The sequence below is a fragment of the Bos indicus genome, chromosome 3 (assembly GCF_029378745.1).
Source record: "Bos indicus isolate NIAB-ARS_2022 breed Sahiwal x Tharparkar chromosome 3, NIAB-ARS_B.indTharparkar_mat_pri_1.0, whole genome shotgun sequence".
Classification (NCBI taxonomy): domain Eukaryota; kingdom Metazoa; phylum Chordata; class Mammalia; order Artiodactyla; family Bovidae; genus Bos; species Bos indicus.
In genome coordinates this window covers 1,868,542-1,890,557 of record NC_091762.1, presented here as the reverse complement: position 1 = coordinate 1,890,557, position 22,016 = coordinate 1,868,542, and the positions used below count along the sequence as shown (strand labels likewise).

Below are 22,016 nucleotides of genomic sequence, written 5' to 3'. Positions count from 1 at the left end.
GGCTTTTTAGTTCCTCTTCACTTTCTGCCATAAGGGTGGTATCATCTGCATATCTGAGGTTATTGATATTTCTCCCGGCAATCTTGATTCCAACTTGTGCTTCTTTCAGCCCAGTGTTTCTCATGATGTACTCTGCATATAAGTTAAATGTGCAGGGTGACAGTATACAGCCTTGACGTACTCCTTTTCCTATTTGGAACCAGTCTGTTATTCCATGTCCAATTCTAATTGTTTGCCTCCTTAGGTTAAGTTTATTCCTAGATATTTTACTCTTTTTGATGTGATGGCAAATGAGATGGTTTCCTTATTTTTTCTTTCTGTTCTTTTTTTCTTAGTGTGTAAGTATGCAACAGATTTCTGTGTATTAATTTAGTCTCCTAAAATTTTACTGAATTAATGAACTGTAGTAAGTTTTCTGGTAACATCTTTAGGATTTTCTATGTATAGTATCATGTCATTTGCAAACAGTGATGGTTATGCTACTACTTTTCCAATTTGGATTCGTTTTGTTTTCTTCTTTGATTGCCCTGGCTAGGACTCCCAAACTATGTTCAATAAAAGTGGTGAGAGTAGACATCCTTGTTTTGTTCCTGGTCTTAGAGGGAATGTTTTAGCTTTTCACCATTGAATATGGTGTTGAATTTGTCACATATGGCCTTTATTATGTTGAGGTATATTCCATCTGTGCCCACTTTTTTATGGATTTTCTTTAATTTGTAAATGGGGTGCATCACACTGACTTGGAGATACTTAAAAATACTTGTATCTTTGGGGTAAGTCCATTTGATCATGATGTATGATCCTTTTAATATACTGTTGGATTTAGTTTGCTAGTATTTACTGAGGTTTTTGCATCTTTGTTCATTGATAGTGGCCTCTAATATTTTTGTGTGTCGTCTTTGCCTGATTTTGGCCTCAGAATGAGTTTGGAAGTGTTCCTTCCTGTGCCATTTTTCAGAATAGTTTCAGATGGATAGATGCTAACTCTGCTCTAAGTGTTTAATGGAACTCGCCTGTGATGCCATCTGGTCCTGGACTTAACTTTGTTGGGAGTGTTTTAATTAGTTTCAATCTCAGTACTTGGGATTGTTCTGTTTGTATTTTATGTTTCTTCCTGGTTTGGAAGGTTGTACTTTTCTAATAAGCTTCCCAGGTGGCTCAGTGCAGGAGTCATGGGTTCCATTCCTGGGGTGGGAAGACCCCCTGGAGGAGGAAATGGCAACCCACTCCAGTATTCTTGCCTGGAAAATCCCATGGACAGAGGAGCCTGGTGGGCTACAGTCTATAAGGTCTCCAAAAATTGAGCACAACTGAGCAACTGAGCACAGATACGCACACACTTTTCTAATAATTTGTCTGTTTCTTCTAGATTGTCCATTTTATTCATGTGTAGTTTCTCATAGTAGCTTCCTTTGATTCTTTGTATTTCTGTGGTATCCATTATAATTTCTTCTTATTTCACTTCTAGTTTTAAGTTCAGCCCTCTCCCTTTTTTCCTTGATGAGTCTAGCTACAGGTTTATCAATTTTGTTTATCTTCTCAAAGAACCAGCTTTTGGTTTCATTGACCTTGTCTATTGTTTATTTTGTCTCTATTTAATTTATTGTTTTGTCTCCATTTCATTTATTTCTGCTCTTTCTTTCCTTCTGCTAATTTTAAGTTTTTGTTTTTTCCTCTGGTTGCTCTAGGCGTAATGTTAGTTTTTTTTGTTTGACAGATTTTTCTTGTTTCCTGAGATAAGATTGTATTGCTTATAAACTTCCCTCTTAGAACTGCTTTTGATGCATCCCATAAATTTGGATCATCGTGCTTTTGTTTGCATTTATCTCTAAGTATTTTTTTATTTCCTCTTTCTTCCCCATGATCCATTAGTTATTTAGCAGCATATTGTTTATCCTCTGAGTTTTTTTTTTCTTGATTTTTTAAAAAATCTTCTAGTGTTGTGGTTGGAAAAGATTGATGTAATTGCAGTTTTACCCAAGCTTGCTTTGTGGCCTAGCCTGTGATCACTCCTGGAGAATGTTTCATGTGCACTTGAGAAGGATTTGTATTCTGCTGCTTTCAGATGGAATGTTCTTATAAGTATCAGTTAAGTCTGTCTAATGTGTATTTAAGACCTGCGTTTCTTACTGATTTCAATTTGGATGATCTGTCTGTTGATATAAATGTAATGTTGAAGTCCCCACTGTTGTGTTACTGTTGACTTCTCCTTTCATGGCTGGTGTGTGTGTCTTGTTCAGTTGCTCAGTTGTGTCTGACTCTTGTGACCCTATGGATTGTAGCCTTCCAGGCTCCTCTGTCCATGGGATTTGTTTCAGCAAGAATCCTGGAATTGGTTTCCATTTCCTCCTCCAGGCCCAGAGGCCCATTTCTTCCTCTTCCCAACACAGAGATCAAACCTGAATCTCTATGACTGTTAGCATTTGCATTATATTATTATTGCTCCTATGTTGATTGCATGTAAAATTGTTAATTCCTCTTTTTGGATTGATCTCTTGATCATTATACAGTAGAAGTGACAAATAGATTCAAGGGATTAGATTTGATAGACAGAGTGCCTGAAGAACTATGGACAGAGGTTCGTAACATTGTACAGGAGGCAGGGATCAAGACCATTCCCAAGGAAAAGAAATGCAAAATGGTTGTCTGAGGAAGCCTTACAAATAGCTGTTAATACAAGAAAAGTGAAAGGCAAAGGAAAAAAGCAAAGATATACCCATTTGGATGCAGAGTTCCAAAGAATAGCAAGGAGAGATAAGAAAGCCTTCCTCAGTGATCAGTGCAAAGAAATAGAGGAAAACAATAGAATGGGAAACATTGGAGATGTCTTCAAGAAAATTAGAGATACCAAGGGAACATTTCATGCAACAATGGGCTTGATAAAGGACAGAAATTGTATGAACCTAACAGAAGCAGAAGATATTAAGAAGAGGTGGCAAGAATACACAGAAGAACTATACAAAAAAATCTTCATGACCCAGATAATCATGATGGTGTGATCACTCACCCAGAGCCAGACATCCTGGAATATGAAGTCAAGTGGACCTTAGAAAGCATTACTATGAACAATACTAGTGGAGGTGATGGAATTCCAGTTGAGCTATTTCAAATCCTGAAAGATGATGCTGTGAAAGTGCTGCACTCAATATGCCAGCAAATTTGGAAAACTCAGCAGTGGCCACAGGACTGGAAAAGGTCAGTTTTTATTCTAATCCCAAAGAAAGGCAATACCAAAGAATGCTCAAAGTACCACACATTTGCACTCATCTCACATGCTAGTAAAGTAATGCTCAGAATTCTCTGAGCCAGGCTTCAGCAATACGTGAACCGTGAATTTCCAGGTATTCAAGCTGGATTTAGAAATGGCTGAAGAAGCAGAGATCAAATTGCCAACATCCACTGGATCATTGAAGAAGCTAGAGAGTTCCAGAAAAACATCTGCTTTCTTGACTATGCCAAAGCCTTGGACAGTGTGAACCACAACAAACTCTGGAAAATTTTTAAAGAGAAGGGAATACCAGACCACCTGACCTGCCTCTTCAGAAATCTGTATGCAGATCAGGAAGCTACAGTTTAGAACCGGACATGGAGCAGCAGACTGGTTCCAAATTGGGAAAGGAGTACTTCAAGACTGTATATTGTCACCCTGTTTATTTAACTTATATGCAGAGTACATCATGAGAAACGCTGGGCTAGATGAAGTACAAGCTGCAATCAAGATTGCCGGATCAATAACCTCAGATATGCAGATGACATCACCCTTATGGCAGAAAGTGAAGAGGAACTAAAGAACCGCTTGATGAAAGTGAAAGAGGAGAGTGAAAAAGTTGGCTTAAAGCTCAACATTCAGAAAATGAAGATCATGGCATCTGGTCCCATCACTTCATGGGAAATAGATGGGGAAACAGTGTCAGACTGTTTTTGGGGGCTCCAAAATCACTGCAGATGGTGACTGCAGCCATGAAATTTAAGGACGCTTCCTCCTTGGAAGAGAATTTATGATCAACCTAGACAGCATATTCAAAAGCAGAGACATTACTTTGCCAACAAAGGTCCGTCTAGTCAAAGCTACGGTTTTTCCAGTAATCATGTATTGATGTGAGAGTTGGACTATAAAGAAAGCTGAGCACCAAAGAATTGATGCTTTTGAGCTGTGGTGTTGAAGAAGACTCTTGAGAGTCCCTTGGACTGCAAGGAGATCCAACCAGTCCATTCTAAAGGAGATCAGTCCTGGGTGTTCTTTGGAAGGAATGATGCTAAAGCTGAAACTCCAGTACTTTGGCCACCTCATGCGAAGAGTTGACTCACTGGAAAAGACTCTGATGCTGGGAGGGATTGGGGGCAGGAGGAGAAGGGGACAACAGAGGGTGAGATGGCTGGATGGCATCACTGACTCAATGGACCTGAGTTTGTGTGAACTCTGGGAGTTTGTGATGGACAGGGAGGTCTGCTGTGCTGCAGTCCGTGGTGGTGACGAAGAATCGGACACAACTGAGCAACTGAACTGAACTTGATCATTAGGTAGTATCCTTCTTTGTATCTTGTATGTCTTTATTTTGAAGTTCATTTTTTCTGATACGAGTATTATTCCATTGTTGATTTTCTTTTGCATGGAATGTCGTTTTCCATCTCCTCGCTTTCAGTCTGTATGTATCCCTAGATCTGAAGTGGTTCTCTTGTAAACAGCATATATGTGGTCTTATTTTTGGACGTTCAACCACTGTATGTCTTTTGGTTGGAGCACTTGATCTGTTTACATAGAAGTCTATATATCCAAGATTAAGTTGCTGGTCTCTTAATTTCAAATGTGTTTCCATTATCCTGCATTTGTACTCTACTCATTCTGTGTGAGTGATTTCCTGTTTTTACTGTGTGTACTGGTGAGCTTTCCTATTTGTAATTTTGTTTCTAGTTGCAGCCTTTTCATTTCCATTTAGAGAGGTTCCTGTACTATTTGTTATGAAACTGGCTTGGTAGTGCTGAATTCTCACAACTTTTGCTTGTCTATAAAGCTTTTGATTTCTGCATCAAATATGAATGAGAGCCTTGCTGAGTAGAGTATTTTTGGTTGTCATTTTTCCCTTCATCATTTTAAATATGTCCAACCATTTTCTTCTGGCCTGTAGAGTTTTTCCTGAAGAATCAGCTGATAACCTTACAGGGATTCTCTTAATGTTATTTGTTGCTTTTCCCTTGTTGCTTTTAATATTTTACTTTTGTCTTTTATTTTTATCAATTTGGTTAACATGTGTCTTGGCACATTCCTCCTTGGGTTTCTGCTGTACATGACTCTGCCTCCTCAACTTGGGTGACTTTTCCATAATAGGGAAGTTTTCAGATATTATATCTTCAAATATTTTGTCAGGCCCTTTCTCTACATCTTCTTTCAGGACCCCTATAACATGAATTCTCGTGCATTTAATATTGTCTCAGAGTTCTCTTAAACTGTCCTCATTTCTTTTTATTCTTTTTTCTTTTGTTTTCTTTATTCTGTTCCACAGCTGTGAGTTCTACCATTCTGTCTTCCAGCTCACTTATCCATTCTTCTGCCTCATTGATTTTGCTATTGATTCCTTCTAGTGTATTTTTCATTTACTGCATTTACCACTCTGTTTGTTCTTTATATCATCTGGCTCTTCGTTGAGCATTTCTTGTATCTTCTTGGTCTGTGCCTCCATTCTTTTTCCAAGATTTTGGATCCTCTTTACTGTCATTACACTCAATTCTTTTTCAGGTAGATTGTCTATCTCCACTTAGTGTTTTTTTGTTGTTGTTCCTTCATCTGGAACCTATTCCTCTGTCATCCCACTTTGTCTCACTTTCTGTCTTTGTAGTCCCATTGGCTACAAGGTTGTAATTCATTTTTCTTCTGGTGTCTGCCCCCTGGTGGTTGGAGCTGGGTCCTGTTCCTCTGGCGGGCAGGGCAGTGGCAAAGATTGTGTTTAGAGGCAGCTTTGAGCTCAGGAAGATCACCTGGAGAAGGAAATGGCAACCGACTCCAGTACTCTTGCCTGGAGAATCCCATGGAGGGGAGGAGCCTGGTAGGCTACAATCCATAGGGTCAGCAAAGAGTCGGACACTGAGCGACTTCACTCACTTCACTGAGCTCAGGAAAACTTTAAGCAGCTTGTCTTTTGAGTAGGGATATGTTCCCACCCTGTTGATCTTTTGGCTTGAGGCATCTCAGCACTGGAACCTTCAGGCTGTTGGGTGGGGCTAGGACCTGGCATTAAAATGGTATCCTTCAGGACAGCTCACAGCAGTGTGCATGCCCCAGAACCTTTTCCACCAGTGCTCTTGTCCCCACAGTGAACCACAGCAGCCCCCGCTTTGCAAGAAGATCCTCTAGGACCAGCAGGTGAGTCTAGCCCAGACTCCTATGAAGCTGCTGCTTTTCCCCCTGGGTCCTTGTACACATGAGATCTTGTGTGTGCTCTCCAAGAGCGGGGTTTCTGCTTCCCTCCAGCCCACTGGAGCTCTTGTAGCAAGCCTTGCTAGCCTTCAAAGCCAAATGGCTCTGGTGGTTCCTCCTCCCAATAGCAGGCCCCCGGACTAAGGAGCCTGACACAAGGCTCAGAACTGTCATGCCTGTGGGAGAACTTCTGAGATATTTTCCAGTTTGTGCTTCACCCAACTGGCAGGTGTGAGATTTGATTATTTTGCAAATGTGCCCCCACCATCTTGTTGTGGTGTTCTTTTTTTGTTTTTGGAGGTAGAATATTTTTTGGAGAGGTTCCAGTCTTCTTTATTGCTAGTTTTTCAGCAGTTGTGATTTTTAGTGTTTCCTGCTGCTGCTAAGTCACTTCAGTCGTGTCCAACTCTGTGCGACCCCATAGACGGCAGCCCACCAGGATCCCCCATCCCTGGGACTCTCCAGGCAAGAGTACTGGAGTGGGGTGCCATTGCCTTCTCCAATGCATGAAAGTGAAAAGGGAAAGTGAAGTCGCTCAGTCGTGTCTGACTCTTAGCGAGAGGAGGTGAACTCAGGTCCTTTTACTTTGCCTTCTTGTCCTCTGTGCAGAGAAACTAATCTCAGTATTTTGAATATATTTGAATCTTTGAATCATTTTGAAAAGAACTGACAGCTTCATGATATTCTTTATGTTTACACATTTTTGACCAGAGACATATTAATGCCACTGGCATTGGTTTCTGCAAAAATTCCCCAGTTAGAAATGTTTTAATATAGAGCTACTCTTATTTTTTAAATGTGTAGTTCTTTATAATAAAGTCTTAGTTTTCTCTATAGTCTTTATCTTATTAGTTATAGCTTATCATTTTTCTTGTTAATTATATGTAATAGATCTCAATTATATTTTTTTCTCAGAAATAAAATTAATTTTATTTAAAAATTATTCTCTTTAGTATTTTTTTAATTGAATCAAAATTATATTTTCTAATTGTTTATTTTTTGTTTTGGTTTTATCCCACCTTTGCTAAACTGAGGTTTTTAGAAAGTTCCTTATATTTGTGAAATGACTTCTTCTAGTCTGTATCTTTTATTTAAAACGTTTAAAACCTGTTTGTCCTAGTGTGTTGGCTGTGAACTCTAGTTTCTAATCTTTCACCAGTGAGTGTTCTGTTTGCTATCGTTTTTCTCTCTCTTTTTTAGTTTTGTTATATACTGTTTATCAGGATAAAGAAGTTCCCTTTTGTTCCCACTTTCACTAGAGATATCAGTTGCATATTTTAATGAATACTTTTTCTGTATATCAGATGATTTGTGTCTTTTGTTTATATGGTGATTTACTAATCTTAAAAACTAACCTTACATTCCACGAACAAATCCAACATTTTCACTATATAACTCTTAAATAAATTGCTGGATTCACTTTGCTAATATGGGTTGATCAAAAAGTTCCTTTGGTTTTTAAAAAGTAAAAATAAAGGACACGTTTTTCATTTTTACCAAGAGCTTTATTAAACAGTGATTCACCATTTTTTTCCACTAACTTCTACCATTTTTCAGCAACTTCATAATTCCGTCTTCCTTTTAGAACAAAGAATTATTCCAGGTGCCTTTTACACCAGAGAATTGAAATTTTTTTTCTTTAAAAGAAGTTTGTAAAGATCAAAATAAATGGAAATTTGAAGGTGCAGTGGCTAGTGACTATGGTGAATAAATCAGAACTTCCCAGCCAAGCTTTAACAGCTTTTGCCTGGTCATCAAAGAAACATGCAAACTTGTGTTATCCTGATGGAAGATTCTATGTTTTCTTTTGGCTAATTCTGGATGCTTTTCATTGAGTGCTGCTTTCTGTTGGTCTAATTGGGAGTAGTAATTATTGGAATGAATCGTTTGGTTTTCCAGAAGAAGCTCATCCCTTCCAGTCCCATCATGTACACACCATCACCTTCTTTGGATGAAGATCGGCCTTTGGTGTGGTTGGTGGTGGTTCATTTTGCTTTCCCTGTGATATCTTCCACTTACATTATTATACTGTATCTGCTTTTTATCACCCATCACAATTTATTCAGAAAACGAAATGTTTTTGTTATGTTTTAAGTAGAGAATTGCATTCAGAAATATGATCAAGAAGGTTGTGTTTTTTTTCCTCATGTGCAGCCCAAACATATTTAATAAAAGCAGTTACCATAGTGTTTTGATTTTCAGTGGTTGAGTTGGATATTTTGAGTATGTCACTTATCTCCCATGTGGAATAAAGTTCATTGTTCTCGATATCTCAGTTTGATTGCTGTCACCTTCAACTGGTCTGCCCAACCATGAAGCATCGTCCAGCAAGAAATCTCTACCATGAAACTGTGCAAACCACTTTTGGCACATCTGATCAGTCACAAGACCTTTTCTATATACATCACAAATTTTTCTTTGTGCTTCAGTTGTGTTTTTACCTTGAAATAATAAAGCATATTATTCTGAAAATGTGGCTTTTTTTCCCTTCCGTCTTCAGTATTAAAATGGCTTCACAAAAATTCAGCAGTTTTGGTAAACTCTTTAAAATGCACACTGATATGACAACTGTTATAATACAGTGGAACAAAACTGTTTTGAATGAAGTTAAAGACACCTAAAGCACTACTAGAGCCATTTTACAGAAAAACCAAACTTTTTGGACAAGCCAATAGTTTGTTTTAGGATTTGTGCATTCATGTTAAACCTGAGGTTAATCTTTATTTTCTCATCAAGGCTGTTTTGCCATTCTAAAATGGTTTGGGGAATGTATTTTCAGTTTTTGAGTCTACATTTGTTCTTTTTTATGGTTCTGTTTAAGTTATCAGTAATTTTATTTCCTTGAACATAATAAGCCTTGTTTTTTTAAAGTTTTATGTTGGTTAACTATTATGGCGATCTTCTTTTTTGGATATATTTTTGCAGTCTGTTTATCTTGATGTTCAGTCACATATTCAGCTCTCTTAACAGGTCTTGTCATTTTTGAGTGCTGAACAGTAGATATGACTTGGCACACATGCAAAGAAATCATCAGTAAAGTTTATAATGGGCTTCACAGCATAAACAGTGGAGGCCAGAAGACAATTGAGTATTTTTTATAAATTTTTATATATACACAAGTAATTCTGGAGTAATATATTAAATTCTTACTAGCTCTAGGTCTGTAGAAATCTCAGTTTCTCAGTCTCTGTATCTCTTCTACCCAACTGCCAGATTCAGCTCTGTAGGATTTCTTCATTTTAAGATTTTGGACTTAAAATTCCTCTCTTCATTTGTGTCTCTGCAGTGCCTTCAAGCAGGTGTTTGATGTGTTCTATCATTTCCTTAGTCTGTCATTACCAGAACTTGAACTCTTCCTGTATTATTTTTTTAATTGGCTGCACAGCGCTGCTTGAAGGATTGAACCCAGGGCCCCAGCAGTGAAAATGCCAAGTCCCCATCACTAGACCACCAGAGAGTTCCTAGCATTCTTTTTCTTAATAGTTTCCAATTTTATGTTGAAATTTGTAATTTGATCTCATCAAATAATAAGCATGATTATTTAAAATCTATGTCCAGAAACTTCCGCTTCTGGACTCGATTTTGTCTTTCAACTTTGTCTTGGTTCTCTCTTTCGTGTGTGTTTACCTGGTTTATTCATATAGATTATCTGGGGGAAAAAAATGGTTTAAGGTAACTTGAGGTTGATATTTCTCTTCTGGAAAGGATTTATGATTGCTTTTTCTAGACACCAGGGGTCTCGCAAACCAGGCCCCCAAAGCTGTCTGAAACACAACTTCTTAGCCAGTAAACTTTCTATTAAGGAATTAGCAAATGACTCCAGGGTAAAAACTGCCTCCAGAGTTAGGCTGACCTCTCTGACTTCTTTGCATTTTGATCACCTCTCTTTGCATTTTGATCACCTCTCTTTGCATTTGATCACCTCTGTGGCTTATTTTGCTTTTGACCTAATAATTCCTTGCTACTGTAGCTGTTTTTGATATCCTAAATTTTTGTGGGAAGTTTGTATTACTTCGTCTGTATTTTACTGGAAGTGGAAATACCATTTTACAACCTTCTAAAAACCAGTCATTACTGGTTTACAAGGTCTCCAGTCTTTTTAATAAAACAGATTCGTGAAGAGCAGCTTAGAAATGGTGAAAACACTGCTGCTTTCACTTAACAAGCCTGGGCTTGAGTCCTGACTCCACTGTTCACCAGCTGTTAACTTACTGTTAACTTCTGTGATTCTCAGTTCCCTCTTCTTTAATATGTATATTACCTATTTTTTTTATTTTATTTTTAAACTTTACATAATTGTATTAGTTTTGCCAAATATCAAAATGAATCCGCCACAGGTATATATTACCTATTTTATAATATTATGGGATAAAATTTGTAAAGTACCTGACCATAACCAGGCTTTGTACAAGTACTTAAATACAAGTTACCCATTACTCCTTCCTATACCCACCCTTCTATACCTAATCCATAATATCTGTCTTGGTCAAATTTTAACTCCTACCTACCTTTTTATTTCCTTCAGGTGATTCTAGTCACAAGATTCCTATTTCACACTTTGAATCTGGGCATGACCAAGCAACTGTGTTAGAAAATCTTTATAGATTCATTCATCCAAACCCAGGGAATTGGCCACCTATCTACTGCAAGGTAATTTCAACATAAGAATTTCTTTTAAGTCATCTACTTAGAAAATAGAAGATCCATGAAAGATACCCAAAGAAAGAACTTTCGCCTGTGTCTTAACTGTGTGTTAAAATATGTTCATTTTTAGTTGCTTTGAATGTAATTAGGTATGTATAATGCCTTTTCTTCTACATTTGTGTAATATTGGACGGATTTTGAAGACTGCAGTAACTGAATATATTTCACCTTTGGTAGATTTCATGTTTATAGTTCCTCCTTCTGAAATATCTTCAATATCTTTTTACCCTGAAGGATGGGTTTCTAGTTTGTACACCTATCACTTCCAGGCAAGAGTACCATTTATTCAGAACTATTTTTGTAGTAATTCCTTGATCTTCTTTTTGTAATTTTATTCTTTGTTTTGTGTAAATTCTTTCAGGCTTGGTGTAGTAGAATTGGGTTTTAACCTTACTGTTTTATTAATAAAACAGTAAAAATCAAACATTTCTCACCATGAACATAAATCACCTTATCTTTTTCTGAACATTGGTTTCGTTTGCCTACCCTAAGTCTCACTTGCTGTTCATAAAGTATATTAGCAATGCCTTATGAACATAACTGGTTATTATTAGCAGTATTTTCTAGTATATGTTGCCCTTTTTTTTTTTTTTAACCATTCTCATTTAGTTATCGTGGACTCTTCAGCCTTTCCCTTCCCCTTCCCCATCCTCCCTCCCACAGTTTGAAAGGGCCTTATTAATTGAAAGTAACAGGATAGAAGAAAATACAAGTAAAATTTTTTCCCTTCTCTAGTCTGATGATAGAGCCAGAGTCAACTGGTGTTTGAAGCATATGGCAAAGTCATCAGGTAAGTTAAACTGGGTCACTGCTCAAATGCATTTTAGTATGTGTGTTTCCATTTTCATTTACATGTTCTGTCTACCTGAATTCACTAATTTTATGTTTGTTTTTATTTACCAATGGAAGAAATCAGACAAGATCTAGAACTTCTCACTGTAGAGGATCTTGTAGTAGGGATCTACCAGCAAAAATTTCTGAAGGAGCCTTCCAAGACCTGGGTTCGGAGCCTCCTAGAGGTGGCCATGTGGGATTATTCCAGCAACACAAGGTACTTATGTGATTTTGTGATAATCGTACTGACTTTTTTCTGAACTGAGAAATACAGTAGGATTAGTTTGTGCCATTTAAAGCATGACTTTCCTATGAAACTTTGGAATCATTGTATTTCCTTGAATATAAGGTTTCACTGATTATAAGATACATTGTTAATTTGTTTATCACTAAAAGCAAAAGCAAAATAATAAATAAAATGACAGTATTTTATCATTTAGAGTGTCTGTATTGATGAAAGTATATAGTATCCGTTTAAATAAAGACTCTATTACATAGAATTCTTATAAGAAATATAAAAATGAAATGGAAAGTATTTTTTATTTTGATATTTCAGGCTTACAGAAAATTTGAAAGACTCTAGTACAAGGAACGGAGAAGGCAATGGCACCCCACTCCAGTACTTTTGCCTGGAAAATCCCATGAATGGAGGAGCCTGGTGGGCCCCAGTCGATGGGGTCGCTAAGAGTCGGGCACGACTGAGCGACTTCACTTTCACTTTTCACTTTCAGGCATTGGAGAAGGAAATAGCAACCCACTCCAGTGTTCTTGCCTGGAGGATCCCAGGGACCAGGGAGCCTGGTGGGCTGCCGTCTATGGGGTCACACAGAATCAGACACGACTGAAGTTACTTAGCAGCAGTACAAGGAAATTGTATATACCATTCTCAGATTCTAATTGTTAATATTTTAATATGTTTATAAAAATAAACAGTTTCTTTTTCTCAACCACTTAAGAGTGAGTTGCTGCCCCATGCCTTTTCACCCTGAATATCAGAAATGTTCGTAAGAACAGGAACATGTGTATTGCCACAATACAGTTATCAAAACAGTATATTACCATTGCTACAATCAGTTCAGTTCAGTTGCTCAGTAGTGTCGACTGTTTGCGACCCCATGAATCACAAAATGCCAGGCCTCCCTGTCCATCACCGACTCCCGGAGTTCACTCAAACTCACATCCATCGAGTCAGTGATGCCATCCAGCCATCTCATCCTCTGTCGTCCCCTTCTCCTCCTGCCCCCAATCCCTCCCAGCATCAGGGTCTTTTCCAGTGAGTCAGCTCTTCACATGAGGTAGCCAAAGTACTGGAGTTACAGCTTCAGCATCAGTCCTTCCAGTGAACACCCAGGACTGATCTCCTTTAGGATGGACTGGTTGCATCTCCTTGCAGTCCAAGGGACTCTCAAGAGTCTTCTCCCCTACCACAGTTCAAAAGCATCAACTCTTCAGCGCTCAGCTGTCTTCACAGTCCAACTCTCACATCCATACATGACCACTGGAAAAACCATAGCCTTGACTAGATGGACCTTTGTTGGCAAAGTAATGTCTCTACTTTTGAATATGCTATCTAGGTTGGTCATAACTTTCCTTCCAAGGAGTAAGCGTCTTATAATTTCCTGGCTTCAATCACCATCTGCAGTGATTTTGGAGCCCCCCCAAAAAATAAAATCTGACACTGTTTCCACTGTTTCCCCATCTATTTCCCATAAACTGATGGGACCAGATGCCATGATCTTCATTTTCTGAATGTTGAGCTTTAAGCCAACTTTTTAACTTTCCTCTTTTACTTTCATCAAGGGGTTCTTCAGTTCCTCTTCACTTTCTGCCATAAGGGTGGTGTCATCTGCATATCTGAGGTTATTGATATTTCTCCCGGCAATCTTGATTCCAGCTTGTGCTTCTTCCAGCCCAGTGTTTCTCATGATGTACTCTGCATAGAAGTTAAATAAACAGGGTGACAATATACAGCCTTGACATACTCCTGTTCCTATTTGGAACCAGTCTGTTGTTCCATGTCCAGTTCTAACTGTTGCTTCCTGACCTGCATATAGGTTTCTCAAGAGGCAGATCAGGTGGTCTGGTATTCCAATCTCTTTCAGAATTTTCCACAGTTTATTGTGATCCACACAGTCAAAGGCTTTGGCACAGTCAATAAAGCAGAAATAGATGTTTTTCTGCAACTCTCTTGCTTTTTCCATGATCCAGCAGATGTTGGCAATTTGATATCTGGTTCCTCTGCCTTCTCTAAATCCAGCTTGAACATCTGGAAGTTCATGGTTCACGTATTGCTGAAGCCTGGCTTGGAGAATTTTGAGCATTATTTTCCTAGCGTGTGAGATGAGTGCAATTGTGCGGTAGTATGAGCATTCTTTGGCATTGCCTTTCTTTGGGATTGGAATGAAAACTGACCTTTTCCAGTCCTGTGGTGACTGCTGAGTTTTCCAAATATGCTGGCATATTGAGTGCAGCACTTTCACAGCATCATCTTTCAGAATTTGAAATAGCTCACCTGGAATTCCATCACCTCCACTAGCTTTGTTCGTAGTGATGCTTTCCAAGGCCCTGTTGACTTCACATTCCAGGTTGTCTGGTTCTAGGTGAGTAATGACACCATCATGATTATCTGGGTCATGAAGCTCTTTCTTGTAGAGTTCTTCTGTGTTTTCTTGCCACCTCTTCTTAATATCACTGCTTCTCTTGGGTCCATACCATTTCTGTCCTTTATGGAGCCTATCTTTGCATGAAATGTTCCCTTGGTATCTCTAATTTTTTGGAAGAGATTTCTAGTCTTTCCCATTCTATTGTTTTCCTCTATTTCTTTGCATTGATCGCTGAGGAAGGCTTTCTTATCTCTCCTTGTTATTCTTTGGAACTCTGCATTCAGATGCTTATATCTTTCCTTTTCTCCTCTACTTTTCACTTCTCTTCTTTTCACCGCTATTTGTAAAGCCTCCTCAGACAGCCATTTTGCTTTTTTGCATTTCTTTTCCATGAGGATGGTCTTGATCCCTGTCTCCTGTACAGTGTCATGAACCGCCATCCATAGTTCATCAGGCACTCTGTCTATCAGGTCTAGTCCCTTAAATCTATTTCTTACTTCCACTGTATAATCATAAGGGATTTGATTTAGGTCATACCTGAATGGTCTAGTGGTTTTCCCTACTTTCTTCAATTTCAGTCTGAATTTGGCAATAAGGAGTTCATGATCTGAGCCACAGTCAGCTCCCAGTCTTGTTTTTGTTGACTGTATAGAGCTTCTCCATCTTTGGCTGCAAAGAATATTATCAGTCTGATTTCAGTGTGACCATCTGGTGATGTCCATGTGTAGAGTCTTCTCTTGTGTTGTTGGAAGAGGGTGTTTGCTATGACCAGCAAACTCTATTAGCAAAACTCTGTTAGCCTTTGTCCTGCTTCATTCCATACTCCAAGGCCAAATTTTCCTGTTACCCCAGGTGTTTCTTGACTTCCTACTTTTGCATTCCAGTCCCCTATAATGAAAAGGACATCTTTTTTGGGTGTTAGTTCTAAAATCTCTTGTAGGTCTTCATAGAACCATTCAACTTCAGCTTCTTCAGCATTACTGGTTGGGGCATAGGCTTGGATTACCGTGATTGAATGATTTTGATTTGGAATGATTTGGAATGATTTGGATTGAATGATTTTCCTTGGAAACGAACAGAGATCATTCTGTCATTTTTGAGATTTCATCCAAGTACTGCATTTCGAACTCTTGTTGACCATGATGGCTACTGCATTTCTTCTAGGGGATTCTTGCCCACAGTAGTAGATATAATGGTCATCTGAGTTAAATTCACCCATTTCAGTCCATTTTAGTTCGCTGATTCCGGGAATGTTGACTTTCAGTCTTGCCATCTCCTATTTGACCACTCCAATTTGCCTTGTGTTGGAGAAGACTCTTGAGAGTCCCTTGGACTGCAAGGAGATCCAACCAGTCCATTCAAAAGGAGATCAGCCCAGGGTATTCTTTGGAAGGAATGATGCTAAAGCTGAAACTCCAATACTTCGGCCACCTCATACAAAGAGCTGACTCATTGGAAAAGACTCTGATGCTGGGAGGGATTGGGCGCCAGAGGAGAAGGGGACGACAGAGGATGAGATGGCTGGATGGCATCACAGACTTGATAGACGTGAGTTTGAGTGAGCTCCAGGAGTTGGTGATGGACGGGGAGGCCTGGCGTGCCGCGATTCATAGGGTCATAAAGAGTCGGACACGACTGAGTGACTGAAGTAACTGAACTGAATTTGCCTTGATTCATGGACCTAACATCTGATCTGAACATTCCAAGTTCCTATGCAATATTGCTCTTTACAGCACCAGACCTTGCTTCTATCACCAGTCACATCCACAACTGGGTATTGTTTTTGCTTTGGTTCCATCCATTCTTCCTGGAGTAATTTCTCCACTGATCTCCAGTAGCATATTGGGCATCTACCGACCCGGGGAGTTCCCCTTTCAGTATCCTATCATTTTGCCTTTTCATACTGTTCATGGGGTTCTCAAGGCAAGAATACTGAAGTGGTTTGCCATTCCCTTCTCCAGCGAACCACATTCTGTCAGACCTCTCCGCTATGACCCATCCGTTTTGGGTGGACCTACACGGCATGGCTTAGTTTCATTGCGTTAGACGTGGCTGTGGTCCGTGTGATCAATACTACTGTCTAATCTAAAGGCTATATTCATGTTTTGCTAGTTCTAATAAGGTCTTCTTTGGCAAAAAATAAACACCTAGGGTCCAACCCAGGATGACATGTTACATTTAGTTATTATGTCTCTTTAGGATCCTTTTAACCTGGAATTATTCATTAATCTTAGACTTTGGTGGTCTTGACCTTTTTGAAGAGTGCAGGCCAATTACTTTGTAAAATTTTTCTCAGTATGAGTTTGCTTATATTTCCTCATGGTTAGATTGGGGTTGTGTGTGTGTGTAATTTATTTATTTTTAATTGAAGGATAATTGCTTTATAGTATTGTGTTGGTTTCTGCCAAACATCAACATGAATCAACTATATATATATACCCTCTCTCTCTCTATATATATATATCCCCCCTCCCTCTTGAACCTCCCTCCCACCTCTCTCCCCGTCCTTCTGGTCTAGGTTGTTACAGAGCCTCAGATTGAGTTCCCTGAGTCATACAGCAAATTCCCATTGGCATCTGTTTTATATACTGTGATGTATATTTCCATGTCACTCTCTCCATATATCCACTCTCACCTTCCTCCCCTTCTTCCATGTCCATAAGTCTGTTCTCTACGTCTGTGTCTTATTGCTTCCCTGCAAATAGTTTCACCAGTATGAGGTTGTATATTTTTAGCAAGAGTACTTCAAAAGTGATGTCTCTTCTCAGATGTGTCAGATCTGTAGGCATCTGATTTTAATCTCATTACTGATAACTTTGATCACTTGCTTGAGATAATGTCAGCCAAATTTTTCCATTGAAAAGTTACTCTTTTTCACTGTACAATTAATATTCTGTTTGGAGAGTCTTTGAAATTTGGTAGATTATCTATTCTTTAATCTTTAATATGCTAGCTTATCATCTGCTAGTCAGTTATGACTATATTTGTGAAATGGTGGTGCTCTAATTTGGTTGTTGTCTCGGCATTTACTAGCATTCTACTGTAAGAAGCTTTTCCTTTTTGCTGACTTTTTTTTTTCTTTTATGACTATGGACTTATATATTCCTAGTATCTTATTCAGTGAGCTGTAATGTCTTATTAACTTATTTTTTGCTCAGATTGGTTTCTTTATAGCCAGTGGTTTCTTTGTTGTTTGTTTGGAGTTTGGGTTTTGTTGTTGTCAAATTTTACAATGCTGCCTCATTCTTTAAGTGTTTCTTTGCTTTTCCAGCTCCAAATATTCCAGGTTCATCTTTTACTTTCCCTTCTCTAGCTTTAAATTAGCCATTTATCCAAGGAACCCTGATTCTGTTTAATGGAGGAGAGTATTTAGGAGATAGAATCTGGGTGCTAGGTGTTCATTCCTACTAGAGCATCTTTGGTTCTAGTTCTCCTTAGTGGAGAGAGCTAGGAAATGTGTTGTGTACTACCCTTAATACACATTTTTACGTGGCTAGACTCACCTGCCCACTCCTTCCTCCCTTTCCTCCTCCCTCTCTGTCTTCATCTCATCATGAGTTCATACATAAACCTGCAATTGCCATTTAAAACCATAGAGTTCTCTAGTTTTCCATTTTTGTATTGCTTTTCTGTGTGGAAAAACCTGATGCTCAACAATTTTGTTGGTTCAGTCCTAGAATGTATTAGGTTGTTGTAAAATTAAGTGATACCACCATTTTAAAAAGACATATTAACGGTTTAGAATCTTTTTTTCAGTTTTGTTTGTTAGTCAGAGGTTAGTCAAAAAGTTATTGGTGAGGGACTGGTGGTCCAGTGGTTAAGAGCTCATGCTCCACTACAAGGGGCACAGGGTTTGCTTTCTGGTCAGGAAGCGAAGATCCCTCATGCTGCAGGATATGGCCAAAAAAAAAAAAAATTACTGGAATTTGTTCTTTCTTTTCTCCTTCACTGTGGTTAAATTATTCATTTGAAATAGTTTATTTGCTTGATTTATTCCAGTTTGTTTTTGCCCATATTTGTTGGTTTTATTACATTTTGAATATGTAGTATATTAGCACAGTTCAAACAAAACAGTTCAGTCTAGTTCTATAAAATTTCTTTTAAGTGTTAGTCACTCAGTCATGTCTGACTCTTTGTGACCCTGGGGACTGCAGCCCACCAGGCTCCTCTGTCTTTGGGATTCTTCAGGCAAGAATACTGGAGTGGGTAGCCATTCCCTTCTCCAGGGGATCTTCCTGACTTAGGAATCAAACCTGGGTCTCCTGCATTGCAGGCAGATTCTTTACATTCTGAGCCACCAGGGAAGTTCTGTAAAGTTCCTTGGATTGCATTAAATTTATAAACTAACTTGAGAACTGAAATCTTTACATATGAATTCTATCCAAGGACAGATGTCTTTTCACTGTTCAGATCTGTGTTTGGGTCTTTCAAGTTTGTTTTAAAATTTTTCTCACATAGATTGTGCGTATCTGAGACTGGTGAGTTTTTGTGGGGTGATAACTTTTTGGGGCTCCAAAATCACTGCAGATGGTGACTGCAGCCATGAAATTAAAAGACGCTTACTCCTTGGAAGAAAAGTTATGACCAACCTAGATAGCATATTGAAAAGCAGAGACATTTGCCAACAAAGGTCCGTCTAGTCAAGGCTGTGGTTTTTCCAGTGGTCATGTATGGATGTGAGAGTTGGACTGTGAAGAAAGCTGAGTGCCGAAGAACTGATGCTTTTGAACTGTGGTGTTGGAGAAGACTCTTGAGAGTCCCTTGGACTGCAAGGAGATTCAACCAGTCCATTCTGAAGGAGATCAGCCCTGGGATTTCTTTGGAAGGAATGATGTTAAAGCTGAAACTCCAGTACTTTGGCCACCTCATGCGAAGAGTTGACTCATTGGAAAAGACTCTGATGCTAGGAGGGATTGGGGGCAGGAGGAGAAGGGGACGACAGAGGATGAGATGACTGGATGGCATCACTGACTCGATGGACGTGAGTCTGGGTGAACTCCAGGAGTTGGTGATGGACAGGGAGGCCTGGCGTGCTGCGATTCATGGGGTCGCAAAGAGTCGGACACGACTGAGCGACTGAACTGAACTTTGTTTGTTCTATGAAAGTTGACTTGATTAGACTTTCTAACTTTAATTGCATCAATTTTGGTAATCTATACTTCACTAGGAAATTATTCATTTCATGTAGGTTTCCAGACTTATTTAAGTCTGCAAACTAAGTCTCTTATAATTTAAAATTCCTTGTTTCATTGGTTTCTTATATATTTGTGCTTCTGCTTTCCCCTCCTAAATCACACCTCGTGCATTGTCTTTTTTTTTTAAACAGCAGGATTTCAATTTATTAGATCTAATTTTTTGTCCCTCATTCATTTCTGTTTTTGTATTCTTGGTACTTTGTGATTCTTTGTTTAGATTTGTGGGCTCAGTGTTAACCTTTTTGATTTTTTAATTGATAAGTGTTTTTAGTAGAGTGAATTTTCTCAGACATGGCTTTCAGTGCATCCCGTAAGTTGTTGACATAGCATTTTGTCATTTTTTTTTTTAATTCTGTAGTTCCAGCTCTCTTTAACCCAAGAGTTAATTTGAGGCTTTTAAATGTCCAGATGGAAAGAAAGCCTTTCTGATTTTTTGTTAGTAAACTTTAATGTCTTTGAATTCTGTTCAAAGTATTGTTTATAACATTTCTACCTTATGAAAGTTACCAGTGTTTTGCAAATTAAATAATCAATTTTTGGACTGTTTTATGGATATATGAGAACAATATGTATTTGTCAGGGTGCAACTTTTGACAAGTACCCGTAAGCTCTACATTATTATGTCATTTAAGCTGTGTTAGCTCTTTGTTTTTTCTCTGCTTGATCTGTTTTATATTGAAAATGGGGTGGTCTCATTACTATTGTTTATGCCTATGTCTTAGGACATCTCCTATAGTTAAAAGTGGTTGCTGTGTTATTTGATGCCTTTACAGAACAAGTTTGCTGAATCTTGATCTAATAGATTGATCAAGGGCTCTTGGGAATGACAGTAACTGTGTTCTTGCGTGCTTAAAACTTTTTCCATTGATTTGCATTTTATTTCCTTGAGTTTTTAAAAAATACAGCTGTACTGTTATTGCTTTATGTTGTTATTTAGAAGTTTGGTCATTAAATTCTCTTGATTTTTTTTTTTTTAATCTTTTTTGCCTGGAGACCTTAAGAATGATTTTTTTTCATCTTTAAACTCTAATAGTTTTTTAAGAAATGTATTTATTCATTTATTCCTTCTTGTGCTGGGTCTTTACTGCTGTGCGTGGGTTTCCTCTAGTTGTGGTGCACAGGCTTCTCACTGTGGTGGCTGCTCTCGTTGCGGAGCATGGGCCCTAGGGTGAGTGGGCTTCAGTAGTTGAGGCCCATGAGCTTAGTTGCCCCACCACATATGGACTCTTCCTGGACAGAGATTGAACCTATGCCTCCTGTTTTGGCAGGTGGATTCTCCACCACTGTCCCACCAGGGAAGTCCTAAAGTCTAACAGTTTCACTGGGGTATGTCTCTGAGTTCATTATTGCAGGTCAGTTTTCCCAGGTCTTTGGCAGCCCCTTTTAGTGTGCAGAATCAGGTCTTATTTCTGGATATTTTTCTTAGATTGTAGTGTAATATTTTTTTCTATTTCATTTTTCTTAAGGATGTCTGATATATGTATGTTTGGTTTATTTTACCTATCTTTATGGTCACTCTTTCTCACCCCTGTTTCATCTTTCATTAATCTCTTATTCTCATGTTAGTTTTCCAGTTTCTTTAGTTTTTCACTTCTCATTTGTATCTGTTCTTCCTTAGGTAGTTTGAAATTCAGTTATTTTCCTATATGATTTTTCTTTTCTGAGTTTTGTCAACCCTTATGTCTTATTTTTGTTCTTAGTTTTGAAGTTTCTTATTTAGGCCATGTTTTCATATTATCAGGATTTTTGTTTGAGGATATTTAATTCGTATATTAATAACAGTGTAGAATGTGTGTGTGGTCGCTAAGTAGTATCCAACTCTTTGCAACCCCATGGACTGCAACCCTCCAGGCTCCTCTGTCCATGGGATTTCCCAAGCAAAGGTACTGGAGTGGGTTGCCATTTTCTTTGTGCAGGAGATCTTCCTGACCCAGGGATCAAACGTGCATCTCCTGCATTGGCGGGTGGATTTTTATGTTGTTGTTTTTTACTACTGAGCCACCCCGGAAGTCCTTGTTCTGTTATGGTGTTACGTTACAGTTTTCTTCTCCTTCGTGTTTTTTTTTTGGGGGGGGGGATGGGGGTTGGGCAGGAGTGAGGGTGGGGAGAGTTATCAGTGACAGTGATTCTCGTTTTCTGTTTTCTCCTGCAGTGGCTTTGTGTTGTTCCTTTGCATTTCTTGGACAGAGGTGGTTATTTCCGGTGGTTTGAAATGTATAGTTTAAGTGCTCCCTCTTCTGTCAGTGTAAAATAAAGTATGGTTTCTTT

General features: G+C 38.6%; 1 protein-coding gene across 1 annotated transcript in view; it reads left to right on the top strand.

Annotated features, from left to right (window-relative positions):
* The window catches only part of MAEL (maelstrom spermatogenic transposon silencer), a 56,544-nt gene that overhangs the window by 13,875 nt on the left and 20,653 nt on the right, over positions 1 to 22,016 (top strand). Inside the window, exons 6-8 of the mRNA XM_019958317.2 lie at positions 10,938 to 11,062; positions 11,852 to 11,906; positions 12,026 to 12,167. Coding sequence (XP_019813876.1) covers positions 10,938 to 11,062; positions 11,852 to 11,906; positions 12,026 to 12,167 — 322 coding nt within the window. The remainder of the gene's footprint in view (positions 1 to 10,937; positions 11,063 to 11,851; positions 11,907 to 12,025; positions 12,168 to 22,016) is intronic.